General features: G+C 36.5%; 1 protein-coding gene across 1 annotated transcript in view; it reads left to right on the forward strand.

Annotated features, from left to right (window-relative positions):
* LOC123874468 (furin-like protease 2) overlaps positions 1 to 22,352 on the forward strand; it is a 54,326-nt gene extending 31,974 nt beyond the window's left edge. The window contains exons 3-12 of the mRNA XM_045919853.1: positions 6,224 to 6,349; positions 6,876 to 7,010; positions 10,522 to 10,829; positions 10,899 to 12,659; positions 12,740 to 12,855; positions 13,255 to 13,372; positions 13,453 to 14,007; positions 15,215 to 15,306; positions 16,088 to 16,275; positions 20,351 to 22,352. Of these exons, the coding sequence (XP_045775809.1) occupies positions 6,224 to 6,349; positions 6,876 to 7,010; positions 10,522 to 10,829; positions 10,899 to 12,659; positions 12,740 to 12,855; positions 13,255 to 13,372; positions 13,453 to 14,007; positions 15,215 to 15,306; positions 16,088 to 16,275; positions 20,351 to 20,518 (3,567 nt within the window). The 3' untranslated portion in view covers positions 20,519 to 22,352. The remainder of the gene's footprint in view (positions 1 to 6,223; positions 6,350 to 6,875; positions 7,011 to 10,521; positions 10,830 to 10,898; positions 12,660 to 12,739; positions 12,856 to 13,254; positions 13,373 to 13,452; positions 14,008 to 15,214; positions 15,307 to 16,087; positions 16,276 to 20,350) is intronic.
* The last annotated feature ends 1,186 nt before the right edge of the window (positions 22,353 to 23,538 follow it).

The raw sequence follows: 23,538 nt of genomic DNA on the forward strand, positions 1-23,538 counted from the left end.
AAGACGTTATTGAAGCTTTTTGGGATATTACGAGCGAGTCCTTTGATCTGTTAGCGATAAGGCGATTTCGACGACCTATCTAGCGCAGTTTTTTTTACCCGACTGCGGAAAAGCCAAAAGGAAGGGTTATGATTTTAGCAGCCTATGTATGTATGTATGTATGTATGTGTGTATTATCCAGATTCTGTGAGGTCCATCGTAGCGCCTAAGCTACTAGGCCGATTTTGATGAGTGAGGTGTCAATCAATTCGTTGTAAAGGTCCGGGTGACATAGGCTACATTTTATACGAAAAAAATAGACCTAACGGATATTACACGAAAAAAAGGGGGTCTCCAAAAATTTTTTTTGCTATTGTATCGAGTGGGGTGTCAAATGAAAGAGGAGAAAATTTTGAGTTCATAAATATTAAAATATACCAAGCGACAGAAAACCAATTTTACTATAATATTTCAGCGTTCATTAAGACGATCGCAGTCGGGTTTTAGTTTTCAACTTTATCTTGTTTCGAATTTATAACCAGTTTCACTCGGGATGATCTAAGAATTTTATGGATACCCCATACATCCAAATCTGTTCGGGCATTTAGAGGTTATGGTGGAACAAAGAAACTGACATACATACATACATAAACTCTGAAAATATTACACTCCTTTTTTTGGGCAGTCGTGTCATTAAAAACAGAAACGTGTACCCTACATACATATCGGGCTTCGGTATGTTTTCATTGTGGCGTGGTTTAGATGTGCGGTGAAATGTTATTAGGGTTTCGTACCCAAAGGGTAAAACCGGAGCCCTATTAATGTCACTCAGCTGTCTGTCTTATTTTCCGCGTGTCTAGCTTATAGACTAAATGAGTTACAAACCTGAAACCTGAAATTAGTATTATCCATTTTTAAATTAAGTCAAACTCGCACTTGGCCAGTTTTTAGGGTTCCGAACCTCAAAAGGAAAAACGGAACCCTTATAGGATCACTTTGTTGTCTGTCTGTCTGTCTGTCTGTCCGTCCGTCCGTCCGTCCGTCGTGTCTGTCAAGAAACCTATAGGGTACTTCCAGTTGACCTAGAATCATGAAATTTGGTAAGTAGGTAGGTCTTATAGCACAAGTACAGGAATAAATCTGAAAACCGCGAATTTGTGGTTACATCATTAAAAAAAAAATTAACATGTGTTTCAATTTTCAAAATAAGATAACTATACCAAATGGGGTATCATATGAAAGGGCTTTACCTGTACATCCTAAAACAGATTTCTATTTATTTTTATGTATAAATAGTTTTTGATTTATTGTGCAAAATGTTGGAAAAACTCAGTGCGCGAGTCTGACTCGCACTTGGCGACCCAAAACCGAATGTTAAATTAGAAATTCAATTAAATTACTTTCCATATAATATTGAAAAGGAGCCGGAATTTTTTGTCTTACTTACTTAACTAAGGCCGATGGTACGAAACTCTTTTTGTACAAGCCCCACTCGCACTTGGCCGGATTTTTACATCAACACGTAATTGAAGGTTTTTGCAGGTTATGCATTGTAAATAATACAAGAGGAATTTTCATTTTCAAATATTCTGGATAGTGTTTCGCCATGCCCTAGTTTAATCTATTTCAAAAAGCTTGTATACAGAATATTTTCAATTTACTTTTATTAAATCTGAGAACTGTATTGAGAAAGTTTAAACCAGAGCTGTAGTCGCTAGAAAAACTTTAGTGGTCTCTAGTTCTATAATATTTATTAGACTTTAAATTTAATTTTAATAGTATAAAGTACTTGGTAGAGTTTCTCTTAACCCTAGTTGTTTTGGTTTAATATATTTAATATGAACAAATAGCTGATGTTTGCGACTTCGTCCGTACGGATTTAAGTTTTCCAAAATCCCATAGGAACTCTTTAATTTTCTAGGATAAAAATTGGTCTAGGTATTTCACTCTCCAGGTCTTTAAAAAAACCATGGCGGGATTGAGGGACAAACGAACACACTTGCATTTATAAATGCGAGACTGATACCCACGCGGACAAGTAGCGGGCATCATCTGAATATTAATAAACCTTATATTATTTGTTTTTGCTACTTAAGGTAGTAACCGACTTACACGACTCCACTTCCACTCAACCAAAGTTAAGCATTCTTAGTATTATTCTTTTAGTATTATTAGTTAGTAGTATTATTTTTTACTCTTATTCTTATAGTATCGTGCTCTGGAAATGTACTTTACAGCAACAACACAAAACAGCAGACAGCGCGCGGTAAGCGAGCTTGCCGCAACCTTGCCACTTAATAGTTTACGTCTTGCGTACCGCACACTTCAAGAAAGCGGCCTGCGCGCTGTGGGCAAGGCATCAGCTGCTCGCTTAAAACGTGCTAATGGTCAGCATGCGTACGTGGGTGAAGGGAGGTCGGCAGCCCCACCCGCTCGCACCACCAGCTGGCTGCTAGATGTAGGCGTGGGGGTAGCGAGTAAGCCTGCTAGCTGTAAGCGCGGGCACAGCGAATAGCCTGCTAGTTGTACAGGTGATATTGTGCAGGAGCTATGTTGCAGCGGTATCGCGTAAGTGGGCTACGACCTTTACTGTACTGTCTTAAAATATCAGTAAAGTCATTTTTACCTGTTGTTAATTTTTAGGGGCAATTGTTTGCCCAATTGGCTACTATACGTTCCCAAATAGTACATTCAAACAGATTCATCTACTGTCTTTAAATATCACGAATGTAATTTTTATTTATTGCTAGTTTTTAGGGGCATTGTTCGCCCAATTGGCTACTATACTTCTCAAATATTACAATCAAATAAGTAAATCGTTCAACGTTGTATGCCAACGGCTTCGACAATGGGGAAAAACTCGATTTATCAGGACTTCGGGATAATTTCATTTGAATAAATCTTCCGAATTTAACAAATAATAGATGATTTGCGAAGTGATGCCGCCGCTGGCGAATTTTATCGGGGAAATACAAATTTGTGAATTATTATCAGCTGTTGATTGAGTGAACGAGTGGTCCGTTTAAGAGTCTTTTCTATCTCTCGTCTTCCACGTCTCAACCATAAACGTCTACTGCTGGACGAAGGTATCTTTCAAGGATATTCACAGAACACTGGTTTTGTACTATTTTATAGACATTTATTTACAAAGAACTAACTATCAAGCCTTCGATGAACAACGTTCGATATCGATGTGAAGCCGAGTACGCATATTATACCGCCTTTGATGTGTATATAGTCGTGTAGGGTTAAAAATAGTATTTGTATCGGCCTCTAATTTGACCTATTATTATTTATATTACCTTATTCATCGCCCACATCGTGTTTGGTACATCTTTTGCTGATTGCATCGCTTGTTTTGACGAGTGAGGCAGCTCAAATGGCAAGAATGCAGTGTGAATGTTTCTATGGTAGAATTTTTAGTCCATGACTGTTTCTTGTAGTCTGACGGAGACACAAGTCTTTCGACAGGCTAACCAGAACCTAGATAGCCTTTGAAATGGCATGTCTTTCTAGGTCTTTCTATGCTTATAAGTAGTTACCTAGTTGTTAGTAATAGAAAAAAAACAAAATTAATTGACAGTTCTCAAAATAACACAATACAACAGTGTAAATATAGTAAACTAGCGGGCCCGCCCCATCTTTATTTAGAAGACTTTTTGAAAATGAGTGAGGGGATAGAATTTCAAAAATCCTGAAATACGTAGTCCTCCATTTTTAACTGAAAGCCTATAAAAAAAATTCCATGAATATAGCTCATAGAATGACCGACTTAAATATTATAATTTTTTCTACTACTTAAGCCCCTTAGGGATGGAATTTTCAGAAATCTTTTCTTAGGGTGCTTACAGCAGGAAAGAAACCTACTTACAAAATTTTAAGTTTGTAACCCCAGTGGTTTAAGCTGTACATTGATTTGTCAGTCAGTCAGTAAGGACAAGTCTTTTTATACAGGGTGTAACAAGAAAGCTAGCAAAAACGAAGACAAGTGACAGTACTGATGATTACTGATAAGATACTATAAAAATGCTACGAAAAAAATTTGAAAAACCTGTATTTTTTAAAAGTTCACAATATATTGCAAATTAAACATCTGACTGAGGCTAGAGGTTAACGAACATTCCTTAAATAGGTCACTCGAAGTCAATGCCGCGTCGTAGGTGGGGCATTGACCCGAGTTTTGCACGCTATACAATGCGGGTTTGAAAAATAAATTAAATTACTAAAACTACATCATAAGACCAATGGTTAGCATTGGATTGTGTTAAGGTAGTATAATAATAACGCTAAGTTGTTGCTAGCTTTCTGGGTACATCCTGTATGTACCTATAGATTTGAGTTCAGTAATTCATGCATACAATCAAATGTACCTCTTTCATTTCCGCACAAAAAGCGATAGTTTCCAAAGTCACGTGAGTCGAAACACATCAAATAGATAAAATAGTGCATCTGTACATTAAACATAGAAAATATAGTACACCATTCCAGTTGCGAACTAACTTTTTACTGGTTACTACACACAGGAGAAGCTATTGTATATTTATGTACTACGTTCGATAAGTTTAGTTCCTAATTGAGTTGTTCTAGTTTTGACTATACGGTTAATTTTATTTAACTTTGAGTGCTTATTTTATCGTTTAAACTATATCTATTATGATAGATATAGTTAGTTCATTAGTTTATTATATAATTATTTAATGAACTAATGAACGACTAGACTCATGTGATTTAGCCCGTCGAGTCCTACTAGTTTCGAATTTTATTATAATTATTATATAGCCTGAATCATTGATTTAAATTAATAATAATTTAGATAAATAGAAACTGTTATTTTATTACATTACTAGCTGACGCCCGCGACTTCGTCCGCGTGGATTTAGGTTTTTTGAAATCCCGTGGGAACTCTTTGATTTTCCGGGATAAAAAGTAGCCTATGTGCTAATCCAGGATATTATCTATCTCCGTTCTTAATTTCAGCCAAGTGAATTGTGATGTGATGGAAATAACTCACGATAACTTAAACATTAAAATTTAAACCTTCTATATATCTTTTTTTTTAAAGAAAAGGCGTAGTTGTTTTATTCATATCAGTTAAATGAACTACTAAACTTCATACGGTGCATAAGTTCCGCAATATTGCTCTTATCGATTCACTTCCAATCGAGTATTTATGCAAATCGGGGCTTTTGCGATTGCAGCTGCATATTAAGGCTATTTACATTACAGTAGGAAGCGGAAGTCTTTGAAACAACTAAACAACTTATACTATAGTATAAGCATATTACTGACTTTAAGTGCTATTGAGTGTTAAACTTCACGGTTAGTTAGGGAAGGAATATAAGATATATTATTGGAGAAACGTAGTTTAAATTCTACTAGATATGCCTGCCATAGTAAGTTTCGGTTCTTAAAAGTCCCGTGGGATGTCTTTGATTTTGTGACATAAATAGTAACCTTAAGTCCGTAGCTCACTTACACGACACAGTTCCCGCACCTAAACTACTGAGCCGATTTTGATGAATGAGGTGTCAATCTATTCGTTATTATGGTCTGGGTGACATAGGCTACATTTTATACGAAACAAACCGACCTGATGGATGTTATATCCAAAAAAGTAGGGGGTTTCCAAAATTATTATCATACTAGAGGATGCCCGCGACTTCGTTCGTATGGATTTAGGTTTTTAAAGATCCCTTGGGAACTGTTTGATTTTCCGGCATAAAAAGTTGCTTATGTCAATTACAGGGACGCAAGCTACCTCGATACCAAATTTCATACAAATCGGTCGAGCGGATGAGTCTTTAGGAATCCCGCGGGAACTGTTTGTTTTTCCGGGATAAATAGTAGCCTATGTCCTTCCCCGGAATTTATTCTAAGTCTGTACAAAATTTCGTTAAAATCGGTTCAGCGGTTGAGCCGTGAAAGCGTAGCAGACAGACAGACAGACAGACACACTTTCGCATTTATAATATTAGTATGGATTGTATCGAGTGGGATATCAAATGAAAGAGGAAAAAATTAAAATTAAAAATATAAATATAGTAAAATGCACCGAGCGACAGAAAAACAAATTTACTATATCTATCGCTATCTATAGACAGATCGCGGGTAGTAGTCGGGTTCCAGTGCTGTTTTAAATTTATACTTACATCTTGTGTATTACTTGATAGGTCTTCACCCCCTAGAAATGTGCCGTGTAAAGGCAGGTTTGCGTAAATTCGGCTCAGCATTGTGTTTGTTCTAGGTAAGATGGGTGATGCAGCAAACAGAGCTAAGGAGAACTAAACGGGACCACGACCCGCGGCATGTCTTGCGGCAATCCAGTGCCCCATCGTTTCCAGACCCCCTGTTCAAAGAGCAGTGGTATTTGGTAAGTGTTTTCATCAGGTACCTCTTAGTAGAATAATTTATGACATAACTAGATGATGCCCGCGACTTCATCCGCGTGGATTTAGCCTGTAGCCATTAGATAGGATGTAAGCTAAATCTGTACCAAATATCAAAATCGATTAAACTGTTGGGGTCGTGAAAAGCTAGCAGACAGACTGACAGGCAGACACTTTCGCATTATTATAATATTAGTATGGATAAGATAGTAAACCAGGACTAGGGATAAATGAGGATAGGGAGATTTATCCTAGAGATCATAAATCTTTCGTCATCGTCAACCCTTAGATATCTGGATATAGTCTATTAGAAGAGAAGAAGATAGTCTGGACTAGACTGGACTAATGTTTGGAGGGAGAAACCCCAGAGTAACCAACACAACGGCCCGGTTGCGATACCGAAGTGGCGATGGGTGGGTGGGGGGGGGGGGGGGGGCAAAAAGGGGGGGGGATAAGAGCCCACAAATATTTAATTCCTAGCAAGTGTAGCTAATTAAGATTGTTTTTCAGAACGGTGGGGCTGCGGACGGGCTAGACATGAACGTGGGACAGGCGTGGAGGAAAGGCTATACGGGGAAAGGCGTCGTTATCACCATACTGGACGACGGGATACAGCCTAACCACCCGGATCTGCTGCAGAATTACGTATGTTATCTTTGAACATTAATTACGACGAACTATAGCTTCAATAGCTCAACGGTTATCGGAGCGGACTGAAACCCGAAAGGTCGACGATTCAAACCCCACCCGTTGCACTATTGTCGTACCCACTCCTAGCACAAGCTTTACGCTTAGTTGGAGGGGAAAGGGCAATGTTAGTCGTGATTCTTTAAAAAATCAGTCATTGTAAATTGACGTGACACAGTCATCTGATTGGTGACTGTGAGACCTCATAGTAATGATTGTGAATACGGGCTTAAGTGTCTGACAAAAAGAACGTTCAAGTATTTACGAATTCAAAAATTTCACTATCTCAAATGAAAAGTTGTAAAAAGCTCTCTTATTGCAGAGCACAAAGTTTAAGGCAGCCCTTACACAGTCAATTTAGATCGCGATCCGCGATCTAAATCAATGATCGCCATCCAGATTGATAATGTACGGAGTAGATTGACGGATTGATGCATCTGATCACAAAATATCTGGATATTTCGAAATCAAGATCGCGATCCACTGATCGTGATCAAGATTGAACGTGTAAACGCAGGATCGCGTCAGTCAGTTTTATTATATGGAGTTATCATGTGTAGTAACCCGTTTAAAGATTTTCATCCATCCTGAAGTAGTTTTTGTAATCATCTTCTTCAGCAGTTAGTTGTATTTCTTTAAGAAGATTTAAATGAGTATATACACTTCTCTTTTCTGTAACCACTGTTAAACCAGCGCCTTCTACGAATCCTCTTCTTCAAAGTTAGGGCTAAGACAAAAGATACTACAGCGTTAACCTCATGTAAATCCATGATAACACGTGTTCACGCGGCGTAGGATAACATGGACTGACGAAATCGAGATTGAACGTGTAATGTTGTAGCGCAATCCATCAATCTGTGATCGCGATGAGAGTTACTTGATCGCGATCTAAACTGACTGTGTAAGGGCCGCCTATGAGAAATTTTTGTTACGAATTACTACAGCTTCTGAAAGAGAAAACCCATTTTATAGTATAGTTAGCGTAAGATTTACAGAACTGTATACGACCACACTAGCGACTTTAGGTCTCGAAACTTTTTGACTTCTTGTCAGGACGACAGTATGTTTTTGAAATGCAAGGAGACACTGTCGATATAGATATTATCAGTCGTTATGTTGCTTTTCATTATGGTTTAACACATACATTAGGATGCAGAAATTAGAAATATAAACTTACTACATTATACATATATATATATATATATATATATATATATATATATATATATATATATATATAATAATATCATCATCATCATGATAAACCCATCGTCGGCTCACTACGGAGCACGGGTCTCACTTACTAAAATGTATTTGCAACATGTTTTTAAAAATGTAACTTGTAACTATTGATAAGCTACATTTTGTCTAGCGACATATTTGTCGTTCGTGTGATCATGCCTAAACATAGCCAACACAGTGGCTTCTTCGTTGTTTCGTACTAAGTTCTCGGGTTGGGTTATTGCTCCCCCTTACTCCTTAGTACTTAAGTTACATTGCCTTTTACATACATTTGTGGTTTCAATATCTATTACAATCTAAGATTATTATGTCTGGCTATTGTTTGTTTCATAGCTATTTGTATTTGAAAGGGGTAACGATTGGGTTACGACTTACGAACATTATTAGAGTAACGGTTCACTTAAGAGGGGTCTCTCTGTCACTCGTTCCATACAAACGTAGTTCCAATTTCATTTAAATATTAAGCAACCAAAGTCCATGAAACTAATATCTATGCCTGTGGTTTTCCAGATTTCTGTTAAAATATTCGGTTTCAAAGTTACGCGGTCTTAAAAATCTAAAACACCACAGGCACAGATATTAGTTTCTAGAATATGTCTGCAAAATTTCATGGACTTTGGTTGCTTAATATTCAAATGAAATTGGCACTGCGATTGTATGGAGTAAGTGATGGAGAGAGCCACTTTAATATCAATTTGTTAAATTGATATTAAAGTGATTTCATGAAACTAATAAACCATCTGTGTTTAAATCTGTCGAAGTATTAAGAAAAAGGAAACCTCCGTAACTTTTTAGAATTGATGGTAGGTATGCATTTTTAAAATTTATTTAGGTATGCTTAGTTAAGGTACATTGCTTACTAGCTGATGCCCGCGACTTCGTTCGCGTGGATGTAGGTTTTTTAAAATTCCCGTGGGAGCTCTTTGATTTTCCGGGATAAAAAGTAGCCTATGTGTTAATCCAGGGTATAATCTATCTCCATTCTAAATTTCAGCCCAATCCGTCGAGTAGTTTTTGCGTGAAGGAGTAACAAACATACACACACACACACACACACACACACACACACACACCCATACAAACTTTCTCCTTTATAATATTAGTGTGATTACTGCTCTCTTCAATTATTATTATAAAAGTTGATTTTTTAACATTTTCAAGGAGTTTTTAGCATAGAAAATGAAATTCCTTTGCCAAGGAACTAAGTGAAAGGAATATTTGGTACGAGTGAAATAAAAAATTCCTTACAATAAAGAACTTTGTTTCACGCTACATCCTTGTTTTACTTTACTTTTTATTATTGTGGAGATAAAAATAAATAAAACCCCGTTACCCGAGCCTCCATCAGAAAAATTTATATTTCGTTCATAAATATTGATATAGTTGAAATTCTGAATGTGGATTTTCATACCGAATGTGAACTATCATGAGTTATTGTTATAGTAAAAAAAACATAAAATCGTAGATGTTTCACACCAAAAAAATAAAACAAAAATTATTAATGTAGAGTTATAAAAAACACGAAGGGTTTTCGTACCATTGTACAATTAGATTTATAACACTATGTACTTATTATGTTTTTTTCATTTGCGTAAAATATAGCGGCAATAGAATTACTAATAACTACCTATGGAAATTTCAACTCTCCATCTATCGATTAATGACATACACAGTACTTACAGTACTATATGGATAAATGAATGGACGGACGGACAAACAGACGGACAAGAGAGGCTTAGTAATAGGATCCCATTGACACCCTTCTAACCCTAAAAAGTAAAATGCACGATAAATTAAAAAAAAAACACTTACGTGAAAACTTAAAGTTATTTCATAAATAAATAAAAGACAAACAAAATATATTATTAAAAAAAAAGACATTAATTTAATAAAACTTTGTATAAGTACTACCACTACCAACTACACTCGTATCAGTTGATATATGGGTATAGTGTGCGACAGGTCGACATGGCAAAAACCCGCACAAACCCCGCGTTAACCCGATGCGGGATAGCGCAGATGACGAGCGGGTGTGCGGGGCGTCCCCCCGCCTCTAACCTTGATTGCCATCTCGACCTGTCGTGTACTTATAAGTTCCTGCCTTATTCTATTTTTTTAGTAATGGCAAATAAATAATATTTAATAAGGATCAAGGTGCTTCAAAATATAAACATCTAAACGGTGTTTCTTTGAAAATATTTATTTATTTTCATGTAATATTGTTTAGGATCCAGCAGCATCCACGGACATAAACGGAAACGATACAGACCCGACGCCGCAGGATAATGGAGATAATAAACATGGCACCCGATGCGCGGGCGAAGTCGCTGCGGTCGCCTACAACAAATACTGCGGCGTAGGCATCGCGTACAATGCCAGCATAGGAGGCATTAGAATGCTGGATGGCCTAGTTAACGACGCAGTGGAAGCTAAAGCGCTCGGCTTCAATACACACCACATAGACATCTATAGCGCTTCCTGGGGACCCGAGGACGACGGGAAAACTGTCGACGGACCTGGCCCCTTAGCTAGAAGGTATTGTCTAAATACTATTAAAAGAGATGGCTGCCGGCGAGCTCATTAAAAACAGCTTTTTTGTTCCAGGGCCTTTATAAACGGCGTAACTAATGGCAGAGGAGGGAAAGGGTCTATTTTTATATGGGCATCGGGAAACGGCGGGAGGCACACCGATTCCTGCAACTGTGATGGCTATGCGAATAGCATATTTACTATATCGATTTCTAGTGCTACTCAAGGAGGTTATAAGCCTTGGTATTTAGAAGAATGTTCCTCTACTCTAGCTTCGACTTATAGTTCGGGTACTCCTGGTAGAGATAAAAGCGTAGCGACTGTTGACATGGATGTATTGTTGCGGCCGGACCATATTTGTACAGTCGACCACACGGGCACATCGGCGTCGGCACCCCTAGCAGCAGGAATCTGTGCTCTGGCATTAGAAGCGAACTCGTTACTAACGTGGAGGGACATGCAACATCTCATTGTAATGACTTCCAGGTCACAGCCGTTAGATAAAGAGAGAGGGTGGATCGTTAATGGCGTGAAGCGAAAAGTAAGTCATAAATTTGGATACGGACTCATGGACGCTGGTCAAATGGTTTCCCTGGCCGAACAATGGATAAATGTACCGCCGCAACACATTTGTAAGTCTCAAGAAATAAACGAGGACAGGTCGATCGAAATTTCCTTTGGCTATTCGCTATCCGTTCACATGGACGTAAATGGCTGTAGTGGTACGATGAACGAGGTCAGATTTTTGGAACATGTTCAATGTAAAATTTCACTGAGTTTTTTTCCTAGAGGAAATTTACGGATACTGCTTACGTCACCGATGGGTACTACATCGACCCTTTTGTTGGAAAGGACGCACGATGCCACTAGTTCCAACTTCGACGATTGGCCATTCCTAAGTGTACATTTTTGGGGCGAAAATGCGGAGGGACGATGGACACTTCAAATAATAAACGCGGGAAATAATCACGTTACCCAGCCGGGAGTATTGAAAAAATGGCAGCTTATTTTCTACGGTACTGCCACGGATCCAATACGATTGCGAAATAAAAGTTATTACAACTCCAATAACGCTCAACAACAGGAGAAGCCTTATCATATTAACGATGTATACGATGCTTCGGAATATTCCCAGTTTCTCAATGAAATCGAGCTGGGCATTTCAGATAGACGTAGTTATCAAAAAAATATTCCATCGGCTCAGAGGAAAAATGTTTTGGCCGACGCGAATGATAAGCAAGTCCAAAGGTTATGTGATCCAGAGTGCGATTCTCAGGGTTGTTATGGAAAAGGACCGACCCAGTGTGTGGCTTGCAAACATTATCGCTTAGACAATTCTTGCGTTTCCAAATGTCCACCGAGGAGTTTTGTTAATCAAGGCGGAGTTTGTTGGCCATGCCATGAATCTTGTGAGACTTGCGCTGGGGCTGGACAAGATTCTTGTCTAACATGTGCTCCTGCTCACCTTCTTGTTGTCGATTTAGCTGTGTGTTTACAACAATGTCCTGATGGATACTATGAAGATCAAGATGCAAATGCATGTTTTCCTTGCGCAGAACACTGTTACACATGTTCAGAAAAAGCGGATATGTGTTCTTCTTGTGCCCATAGCTATGTTCTGTATAACGGATCATGTTTAGCCATGTGCCCACCTGGTACATTTCAAGAAGATGAATCAGGTTGTGTAAAATGCCATGAATCTTGCGAATCGTGTAACGGGCCAAGTGAAACAGGATGCGTTTCATGTCGAATCGGAGATTATGGATTCAAGGGTCGTTGTGTATCTAAATGCCCCACCGGGACTTACGCGGACGTGCAAAAAAGAGAATGTATACCGTAAGTACTAACCCAGATTTATCCTTGTCTTATTGCCAGCAGTTACCATTTTGAAAGAAAAATGTTTATGTCGTTTTTAGGTGCCCGATTGGATGTTCAATTTGCACATATTCAGTGTGTTCTGTTTGCCAAGAGAAATGGATTTTGGATAAAAGAGGAAATTGTCAGCCGGACGGGAATGAAAAATGTGATGCTAGTGAGTATATACGCTAACTTTATTTGCACTGCTTTTGTTATTTTCGAATTGGAAAACATTGAGTTCCTAGAAAATAAATTGAGTTAAGTAATGTAACTGTTCGTATCCATAGTTACTGTAATTTAATAGTAAGCAGAAATTAATAAAATGATTAAATGATTTGTATAACATTAAATTAAAAATTAAAATTAAGTTTAAAACAGCAACCGACAGTCCTAGAATTACGTTATGATAAAATCTCTTTCACATTTTGCAAGAAACAGTATGAAATGCGACACAAAGCAGCACAAAGCATTTCTATACAAACGCGAACCAGGGTTGAAAAATGTCAATTTAACATACCGAAGCTTTTACGCCTCGCCGTCACAGCCCTTTGTTTAAAAAACTTTTTGTTTACAGACGAATATTACGAAGGAGGACGTTGCAAAAACTGTCATTCCACTTGCGAGAAATGTAGCGGATCCAATGAGTGGAACTGTTTATCTTGTTCAAGCCCGTTGTTATTGCAGGGATCGAGGTGAGGGCTCTTTATTAAGGCGAACCCTTTACCCTTATATACCCGTGTCGAGAATTCGACTAACAAAAGTTTCGTTTTAGGTGCGTAGCGGAATGTGGACAAGGGTATTACCAAACTGCGGGTAGTTGTGCCCAATGTCCGCACACTTGTACGAACTGTGTGTCAAGATTGAACTGTACGTCTTGCGCTGTTTCTTTGAGGTTGCAATCGGGGACGTGTCGCGCGACTTGTGCGTCAGGATACTACCCTGATGAAGGGATTTGTTCGAAATGCTACTTATCCTGTGAGACTTGTACTGGTCCAAGGAGAGATCAATGCGCATCTTGTCCTCCAGATTGGAGGTTAGCAGCTGGAGAATGTAGACCGGAGTGTCCACAGAACTTTTTTACATGGGGTGACAGTTGTCGGAGATGTCACCATTATTGCCAGGACTGCCACGGCGCCGGTCCTCAGCGGTGTACGTCGTGCCCACCGCATTTTTCTCTGGAAAGTGGTTTATGTGTGGAGTGCCTTAGCTCGCAGTATTATGAGCCTAGAACGAGGACTTGCCGTCCATGTCATGATTCCTGCAGGTCCTGCTCGGGGTCCGGACCTACTAGTTGTGTAACTTGCGCTCATCCTTTACGTTTAGACAGGTAAGAAACTAGAAGATGCACGTACTTAATCTTCATACTCTTAGCTTGATATACGAAAGAAGATGATAAATGGCTTTTGACGCCCAAGTGTATACTTAGCTTTTCAAGTTAACTTGCATAACTTGTGCGTGGGTGAAATTGTAATTATGTATAGTCAGAAAACACCATAATGTCAACATCTCCATAATAGCAGAATGACGTAATTTCAGTGTCACGTTTTTTGGTTCCTAATAGGGGATCCTTAATTAATTTGAAAGCTTACACTTTTAAGGCCTCTAAAGCTTCATTCGTCTAAATACGTTTCCAATAATTTTTAGTTATATTACAGTTACAAAAGGGATAAATAAATAAATACATTTCAATTCATTGAAGATTTTAATATGTTTCATGAATAATGTACGAAACGATTTCGTTGAATTTATTAATTACATAATTTAAGCAGAAATGAGATATTAAAATTTTAAACGTATCATTCATTCATAGCATTTTAAATCATTGACATATTTTCGTAATATCTGCAGCTCTAGCACATCTTTCTCGCGATATTTGCAACGCTTTGTCAGTAAAAAACACGCGAGAAAACCTTTGATAACAAAATACAAGAAAACGAATTCATAAAATGTCCGCGAAAATATCCACACAACCATGACTAGGCACATATTTACATATTTGTCACTAGTTGATTCCCGCGACTTCGCCCGCGTGGATTTAGGGCGCTTGTGCACTCATTCGTATACAATTCGTATTCGTTTTTGAAAAAAATATGATTTGAAATGGCCGTCATACAAAACGTACATACACTTGTGCACTCATTCGATTCGTATTTTGACGGATCCGTATAAATATCCGTATCACTGTCTTCTTAACCAAAAAAAAAAACACGCCGATCCATTGGTCCGTTGCAGCGTGATTGAAGGACAAACCAACATCAATACTTTCGCATTTATAATATTAGTAAGTACCTTTAAGATGATGATATGATTTGTGCGATTTAGTACGAAGCGACAGTTTTTCTGTCAGATTTTGTATGAGACTATCTATTCACAAAGATGGCATAATTTATCTATGGTTGCCACAGTGATTGTGCTTGGTCTGCAGATATTATTGTTCTCTTTCAAGCGGTATTATAAAATCTTCTAAAGAGAGAAACGTTTTAGCCTCAATGACTGGAGTCTCACGGTTTTAATGTTTTTTTTATATATTTCAGAGTGAATCACAAGTGCTTGCCATGTTGTACGGAGGGCATGGTTTCATATACTAATCAATCTACGGACTGTTGCCATTGTGATAGAGATATGGGTGAGTGAATACAAATATTAGGTTTTTAATATAGACTGCCTCGCTGTTTAGTGATATTTTATTGGGATCATCAGGTTAGGTGTTTGAATCCATGGTCGGGCCAAAAAAGTTATTGGATAGTAGAAGATGCTTTGATGTTTATAAGAATAAATGGATTGGATCATAAAAGCGGAGGTAGCTTAGTGATTAAGACTTCCGTCTCCTATTTGTGGTTTCCTTTGTTCGATTTGGGGCACATCTCTCTAACTTTTCGGAGTTACATGCGTTTCAAGCAGTTAAGGTGGAAGCGACGGGCCTGCCCGCGAAATGCAAATTTAATTCTAGTATCGACTATTCTCACAAATTAGTCGATACTAGAATTAATTTCTTAAACTGGACCCTTTCAAGTAAAGATTTTTATATTATAAACCTGTGAGGATAATACTGCCATAGTCGCAATTAAAATACCATAAGCCTACGTTATCGTATCAGTTTACAAATTGCGACAAACCAAATTAAATTTGAATTTCGCGGGCAGGCCCGGCTCGTGCCATATCACTTTCTTTTACGGTAACCGGGAAAGATCGTGAGGAAACCTGCGTGCTTAAGAGTTCTCCATGATGTTCTCAGCGGTGTGTGAAGCCTGCCAATCTGCACTTGGTCAGCGTGGTAGAATATGCCCTTAAAGGCTCCTCATTCTGAGAGGATATCCGCACTCTGTAGTAGCCCGCGAGGGGTTGATACGTTGATGGTGATGATGGACTAGAAAGCGGAATTCACTAACTTTTCACTCGTTTTCCAGGTGGTTGTCTGAACGGCTCTTCAGCCGGCAAGCGACGCATAGCAGACAATATAGGCACACGTATGACTGCGTCATTTTTTGTCGACAACCCAACAGGCCCCACGAATATCTGGGGTCGTGATTTATTGATTATACTCAGTGTCGGCGCGACGGTTGTGGTGCTAGCCGTCGCTATGATAGTGTTTAGGGTGAGTCTTTATTGTGCAAGCGCGCGGAAATGATAGCTGAGTTAATTAATGTAAGAGAAAAGTTCCCTTTTGTTGGATAGCTAGTTTGCTGTATACTTACTTTTTCATTCCCTGTAGAGTCAGGTTTTTAACTAGCCCAGTAACTTTGACTTTGACTTCACTAAGACTTAAGCTTCAGTTAAAACGAGACAGATTTATGCCAGTGGTATAACGCTGTCTCGTTTAAACAGTGTCTTAAGTTTGAGCAAAGTCAAAGTGTTCTTTATACAGATACAGGCTGTAGATCTCAGCCTTAGACTAAAAGTCCGCTATTCCTAACTTACCTACTCGTTGGATTACTTATTTATTATTTTTATAGTTTAGGCACAGTATTTTTGTTGATAACGCAACGGACTCGCGGAATGTCTGAGATCATGTTTTATTGATTCTGCCGAGTACGAGTAACAGTTGCAATATCCATCGCTATAATAATGCTTAGGGTGCGTCTTTATTGTGCAAGCAAGCAAAAAGCTGAGTTAATGTAAGAGAAAAGTTCCCTTTTGTTTTGCTGTTACTTCAGGTGTTTTATTGTTTACTGAGCCAGGTTTTTAAGTAGCCTTGGGGGTATAGGTCGCATTTACTCAGCGATTTAAGAGAGGTCTCTCCGTCACTCGCTCCATACAAACGTAGTTCATCTCTCATTGGAATACTAACCAGTCATACTCAATGGAATTTTGTAGATACGTTCCGGGAACTAATACCTATGCCTGTGGTTTTCCAGATTCCCGTTAAAATATTCGGTTTCAAAGTTACGCGGTTTTAAAAATTCACATACAAACCTTTGAGCCCCTGTAATTTTAAAACTACATATTTTTGGAAAAATCTAAAACACCACAGGCACAGATATTAGTTTCTAGAATATGTCTGCAAAATTTCATGGACTTTGATTGCTTAATATTCAAATGAAATTGGGACTACGATTGTATGAAGTAAGTGACGGAGAGAGCCCTGATAATGGCATACCTACTTGATGTCCAAAATCCAGTAGTTTTACCTACTCGTTGGATTAATTATTATTTACTAGAGAATGCCCGCGACTTCGTCCGCATGGATTTAGGTTTTTAAAGATCCCGTGGAAACTATTTGATTTTCCGGGATGAAAAGTTGCCTATGTCAGTTACAGGGACGCAAGCTACCTCGGTACCAAATTTCATACGAATCGATCAAGTGGATGAGTATTTAGGAATTCCGCGGGAACTGTTTGTTTTTCCAGGATAAAAAGTAGCCTTTGTCCTTCCCTGGAATGTATCCTAAGTCTGTACAAAATTTAATTAAAATCGGTTCAGCGGTTGAGCCGTGAAAGCGTAGCAGACAGACAGACAGACACACTTTCGCATTTATAATATTAGTATGGATTATTTTCATAGTATAGGCATAGTATTTGACGACTATGCAAGAGACCCCACAAACTGAGGTCGTGATTTATTGATCCTACTGAGTGTCGGAGCGACAGTTGCGATATCCGTCGCCACGATAGTGCTTAGGGTGAGTCTTTATTGTGCAAGGACGCGGAAAAGATAGCTCAGTTAATATTTGAGGAAAATACCCCTTTAAGGGAAATCGTTTTCGGTTAGTGTATGTAACATTCCTTTTTTATGGCAAGATGACGACAATTGTGTAATAAAAAGCAATGATGAGGTCCAGCTTGGAGTGTGCTTGTTTAGAAGATGCCTATTCACTTTTGCCTTGAAGCTGAACATAGGTATACCTATACACAGTAGGAAACAGGGATGTAGTATAGGCGATCCACACCTTCAGGATATTTGACGTGTTTTTTTTTTTACATTTGGCTCAGTTATGTAGCCTATCATAAATAGGCAGATTTTTGTACACTGTGTTTCAAATGTGAACAGCATTGGCAAGGCAAGCAATTGATTACTTCCTAACTCTCCAATTATAAAAATTCTTGGAACATTTTGTATGCTCATTTCGTATTTTACTGTTTGTATTTTTTAATATGGCGTTCATCTGTGCTTTTGAAACGCTTAGAATAAATTAATATCCCTGAAGTTGACTGGTTCAATTAAGCATGAAGATACCACAACAATCCAACGGGTAGGTTTTGAATATATGTTTTTTTTTAATATCCACGTCTGTCTTCCCTTCTTTTTTCTCATTTCTTTTCTTATCTATAAAATAATTATATAGAAAGGATACTTACTCTTTACTTACCTAAATACAACTAAGTATATACCTCTTTAAATGTTAGCTTCGTGCAGTAGTAAAAAAAATAAAACTACATTGAACAAGTGTAAATTAAAAATTTATAACACCCCTGACAAGTGAAGGTTAATGTAACTAGAAAAGAGCTGATAACTTTCAAACGGCTGAACTGATTTTCTTGGATTATAGCTACGAACACTCTCGATCAAGTCACCTTTCAAACAAAAAAAACTAAATTAACAGGGCTCTCTCCGTCACTCGTTTCCACTCGTTTCATACAATCGTAGTTCCAATTTCATTTGACTATTAAGCAAGCAAAGTCCATGAAATTTTGCAGACATATTCTAGAAACTAATATCTGTGTCTCTGGTGTTTTAGATTTTTCTAAAAATATGTAGTTTTAAAATTACAGGGGCTCCAAGATTTGTATGAAAATTTTAAGACCGCGTAACTTTGAAACCGAATATTTTAACAGAAATCTGGAAAACCACAGACATAGATATTAGTTTCTAGAATATGTCTGCAAAATTTCATGGACTTAGGTTGCTTAGTATTCAAATGAAATTGGAACTACGATTGTATGAAACGAGTGGAAACGTGTGACGGATAGAGCCCTCTTAAAATCGGTTCATTAGTTTAGGAGCTACGATGCCACAGACAGATACACAGATACACACGTCAAACTTATAACACCCTTCTTTTTGGGACGGGGGTTAAAAAATTTGGCATGTTTTATCAAACAGAAATTGTTATACACGATCTCTCTTGTAAAACGTCGCGTTTTTTGTTTCGCAATAAACCATAAAGATATAAGCGCCAGAGGCGGGTTCTCAAAGAAATTATCCCCCAGTTTTATTTGCGCTCCACATAAAACCTCTGCATTATTATTCTTTTTGTCGTCTGAAAAACTTTATACCTAATCGAGAAGCGAGAGCTTTAATTCGGTATAAAGGCGGACTGAATTCTGAATTGAAGTAGGTACCTATATTCCAATGAAAATAGTTGTAATGGTTATAGCACACAAAATGGGGGTTTTCAATCTTTCGCCGATAAATACATATTATTTCTGTCATCAAAAAGTCCGGATGGACTACAATATTTTAGAAACAGAATTTAATAACTTAAAATTTAAAAAACCCCCGACACAAAAAACTCTAAGTATAAGACAACAAGAAAAGAGCTGATAACTTTCAAACGGCCGAACCGATTTTCTTTAATTATAGCTAAGAACACTCGATCAAGCCATCTTTCAAACAAAAAAAAAACTAAATTAAAATCGGTTCATTCGTTTAGGAGCTACGACGCCACAGACAGATACACAGATAATCACGTCAAACTTATAACGCCCCTCTTTTTGGGTCGGGGGTTAAAAAAGGGCCAGATTACGGGCTGATGCACGATTTTTGCTCTCTAGTAACTAGTTCCGATATTTTTTTAGGATTTAGACCTTTTATATTCCATTAAAAAATGTTAAAGCACACAAAACGGGCTTACACATTTTTTTGTGAACTTATTAGGTATCAGTACTAGGTACCTACTTTAATAAAGTTTTCAATAAATATTCGTCGAATTATATATTATAGGATGAAACATATATTCAGAACTTACTTTCAGCAATCTTTACATGTATTTGCGTCTCTTACATAATTTCGTAAATCCCAAACTAGAAAAAAAAGCATGATGAAACATATATTCAGAACTTACTTTCGGCAATCTTTACATGTATTTGCGTCTCTTACATAAATTCGTAAATCCCAAACTAGAAAAAAAAAGTTTATTGTCCAGCCAACAAAACGTTTAGCGAGTATAACCCCCTCTAATCTTTTTTTTAGACCATTTTCCTTATTTATATACGAAGTTTATATCTTTTCAGTTAAGATCAAAAAGACGTAAGCATCTAACGCCTTTCCCAAGAACGGTTTATTCCCAACTCAACTCAATAGATGAAGATTTCACCACAACTGGTTTATCATCAAACACTGCTTTGAGTGTGAAACTGAATGGAAGCAACCACAGTAATGCGAACGAAGAACCAACATAGCAATTTAAACTCTAAGTCAATACATTTAGAATAAATTTTACACTGCAGACTGATATGTAGACGTTTCTATAGGTACAATTTATTCAGCGTATGTTACGACTTAAATCCGAGGTGCTACAACGACAAGATGGTAATGTTAAAGATTTAAAAAATAGCCACTGGCGTATATAATTTAAAAGTTCACCTATTTTTATGAATTCATAGATTTTATTTACATTTTAAGCTATCAGAAAAAAAAACTCGTATTACATGCAGCATGTCTTAAAGTTGTTTCTTTTTACCATGCACGTATTATTGTACTCTTAAAATCTCAAAGGTAAGGTACTACATTTAGCTGTTATTATAATCCTTATTATCCTGTGTTTATAACCTTTTTTCTATTGTAGATCACGGGTATATACCAAGATTAATTTGGTGTTTTAATTGCGGAAACTGTTTCCATAAAACAGCATATAAGCTGTGTAATTGCATGCATGGCTTTAAGAGTTTAACTTTAAGTTATGCTTGGCAGAGTCTGACTCTGATTTAGAGGTCTTTCAAAATAATTTTCATCGTTAGCATATCTATATTGCATGTATTTAAGTAATATAACTTTTACTTAACAGGTTACTTTTATTAAAGACTGTATGACTGGATAATGAAGCTAGCAGCATTTTAGATTTTAGTCGTAATCTACGTTTATTATTATGTAAAACAGCGGTTTCCTTGAGGCCACAAAGGTTTTTGGTGTATTGGTTCTCATCGAGTAGTAAATTGAGTACTGACTTATAAAGTGAAGTATCATAAACTATTTTGCTTAACAAAATCAAAACTAAACCTTATAAAATTTTGAATTGTATCATATTGAGATATTAATATAATATATAATTATTGATTATTGATCTCCTGACTGTAAATTGTTTATAAATGAAGGTCATTATGTAATAATGATTTGTAAAAATATAAGAATAATTTTAATTGTTGTGTAATATAAGTTCAAGTTATAGGTGATGTTTGAAATTTTTTTTTTGACTTTTAGATTTTTTTATGATTGTGATATCAATAATATTATGGAGTGTTACTTATATATAAAATATTGTGTTCAGAAAGGTAGGAAACTAAACGAAAAAAATTATTGAGATAACTATCGATAACATGCACAGTGTATAGTTATTTTATATTTTATACCTACCCGTTTTTACCAGAAACAATTCAAGAGACTCTCGCACTAGGTATTCCTCGAAAAATTTCGATTTCAAATACAAAATAATTGGAGCATCTGAAAAATTTAACTTTAAAATTTTTACCTGATCAAAATCTTTCCAATTTTTTTTATTCAATCACAACTAGGTATTTCGGTATGCTTGTTTTAAAATAATGAAAAACACCTGGCATGCGAACTATTTTGAATTTTTTTATGTAAAAATACTTTTAACCGACTTCAAAAAAAGAAAAAATCACTCAAAGACGACCAAAACAATGTAATATTTTAGTTTATTTTCAACCGACTTCAAAAAGGAGAATATCACTCAACGACGTGTAATTTTAGATAAAATTTCTTTAAAGTTAATTTAATATTATTTAAAAAAATGTAAACGCTTTTATGATTTTACCATATAATGTTTATTAGGTACTAAGTTAGGTTCAATAACTTTACGAGTTCATTCTTACTTAGTAGATACGAGTTAAAGGTATGATATTTTGTAGAAGTTGTTATTATTAAGTGATATATTATTTACCATGACATAATACTTATCAATTTATTAGGTAGATACGAAATTTAACAACCAAAACAAACAAGTGCAAATTAAAAATTTATAATACCCCCGACAAGTGAAGTACAATAACGAGTAAAGAGCTGATAACTTTCAAACGGCTGAACCGATTTTCTTGGATTATAGCTAAGAACACTCTCGATCAAGCCAGCCACCTTTCAAACGAAAAAACCAAATGAAAATCGGTTCATTAGTTTAGGAGCTACGATGCCACAGACAGATACACAGATACACCGATACACAGATACACACGTCAAACTTATAACACCCCTCTTTTTGGGGGTCGGGGGTTGAAAAATCATCATTAACTAAGCGCAAGCTGTAAATTTTGTTATGAAATATTTCATTAGGTATCTTTTTTAATTATGTTCCGAGACGGATGAATATAAAAAGGGATGTAAAATTTTAATATTACCGTCCGCCAGCGAAGATTGCATTTTAAAAGGCAACACTAAACACTAAATAGGGCTTATGATTTTTTTTGACCTATCTTTAGTATACTAAACAATAATAGTAAAAAATTACAGTGGTCTACAAAACAATAGTATAATATTATCTATATGTGTAAAACTGTTTAACTAACGAATTCTGTTAAAAGTAAGATCTATGTGGTCTGGTCTGGTATGGTGAGGCAATTTCCCACCGTAACGGTAAAACTTTCCACCAGGTATGTAACTATGCCAAAAAAAGACATAAGGGATTTAATAAAAAAGTATTCAAAATAATTTGTTTGGCAAGCTCCTGTTTTTGACCAAAAACAGTCGTTTTACGAAATTATTTTATAAAATATATTTTCCCAAAGAAATGAATTTATTTACTCACAAACCAATGACGACTTTTACTTTATTCGAAAATTAAAAGATTATTATATTAAAAATATATTTAACATCGATGCTTTTTTCATTCTAGTTAACATAATTAAGCAAAATCGAAATGAAGGTAATAAAATATACTGATATATTTATATTAAAATTATAATGCCCCGTTTTCATCATCAATTTTACTTAATTCCAACTGATAATGTAAAAATATTCACAGTAACTATTATTTATATAATTTTATCAGTAATGGTTCATTTTATTACAGATTTAATTTAATTTTATGATAGCGTTGATTCAATTCAAAAGATTGATGATTCTGAGTTCGTTATAATTATTATTATGATAATACATAATACATATATGAAAATGAAACATGAAAATAATGAAACAGTTTAACATTATTGAGCTGGAAAATTATAATTTCATTATGTTTTTGAAAACGTTT

Source organism: Maniola jurtina, chromosome 18 (assembly GCF_905333055.1).
Source record: "Maniola jurtina chromosome 18, ilManJurt1.1, whole genome shotgun sequence".
Taxonomy (NCBI): domain Eukaryota; kingdom Metazoa; phylum Arthropoda; class Insecta; order Lepidoptera; family Nymphalidae; genus Maniola; species Maniola jurtina.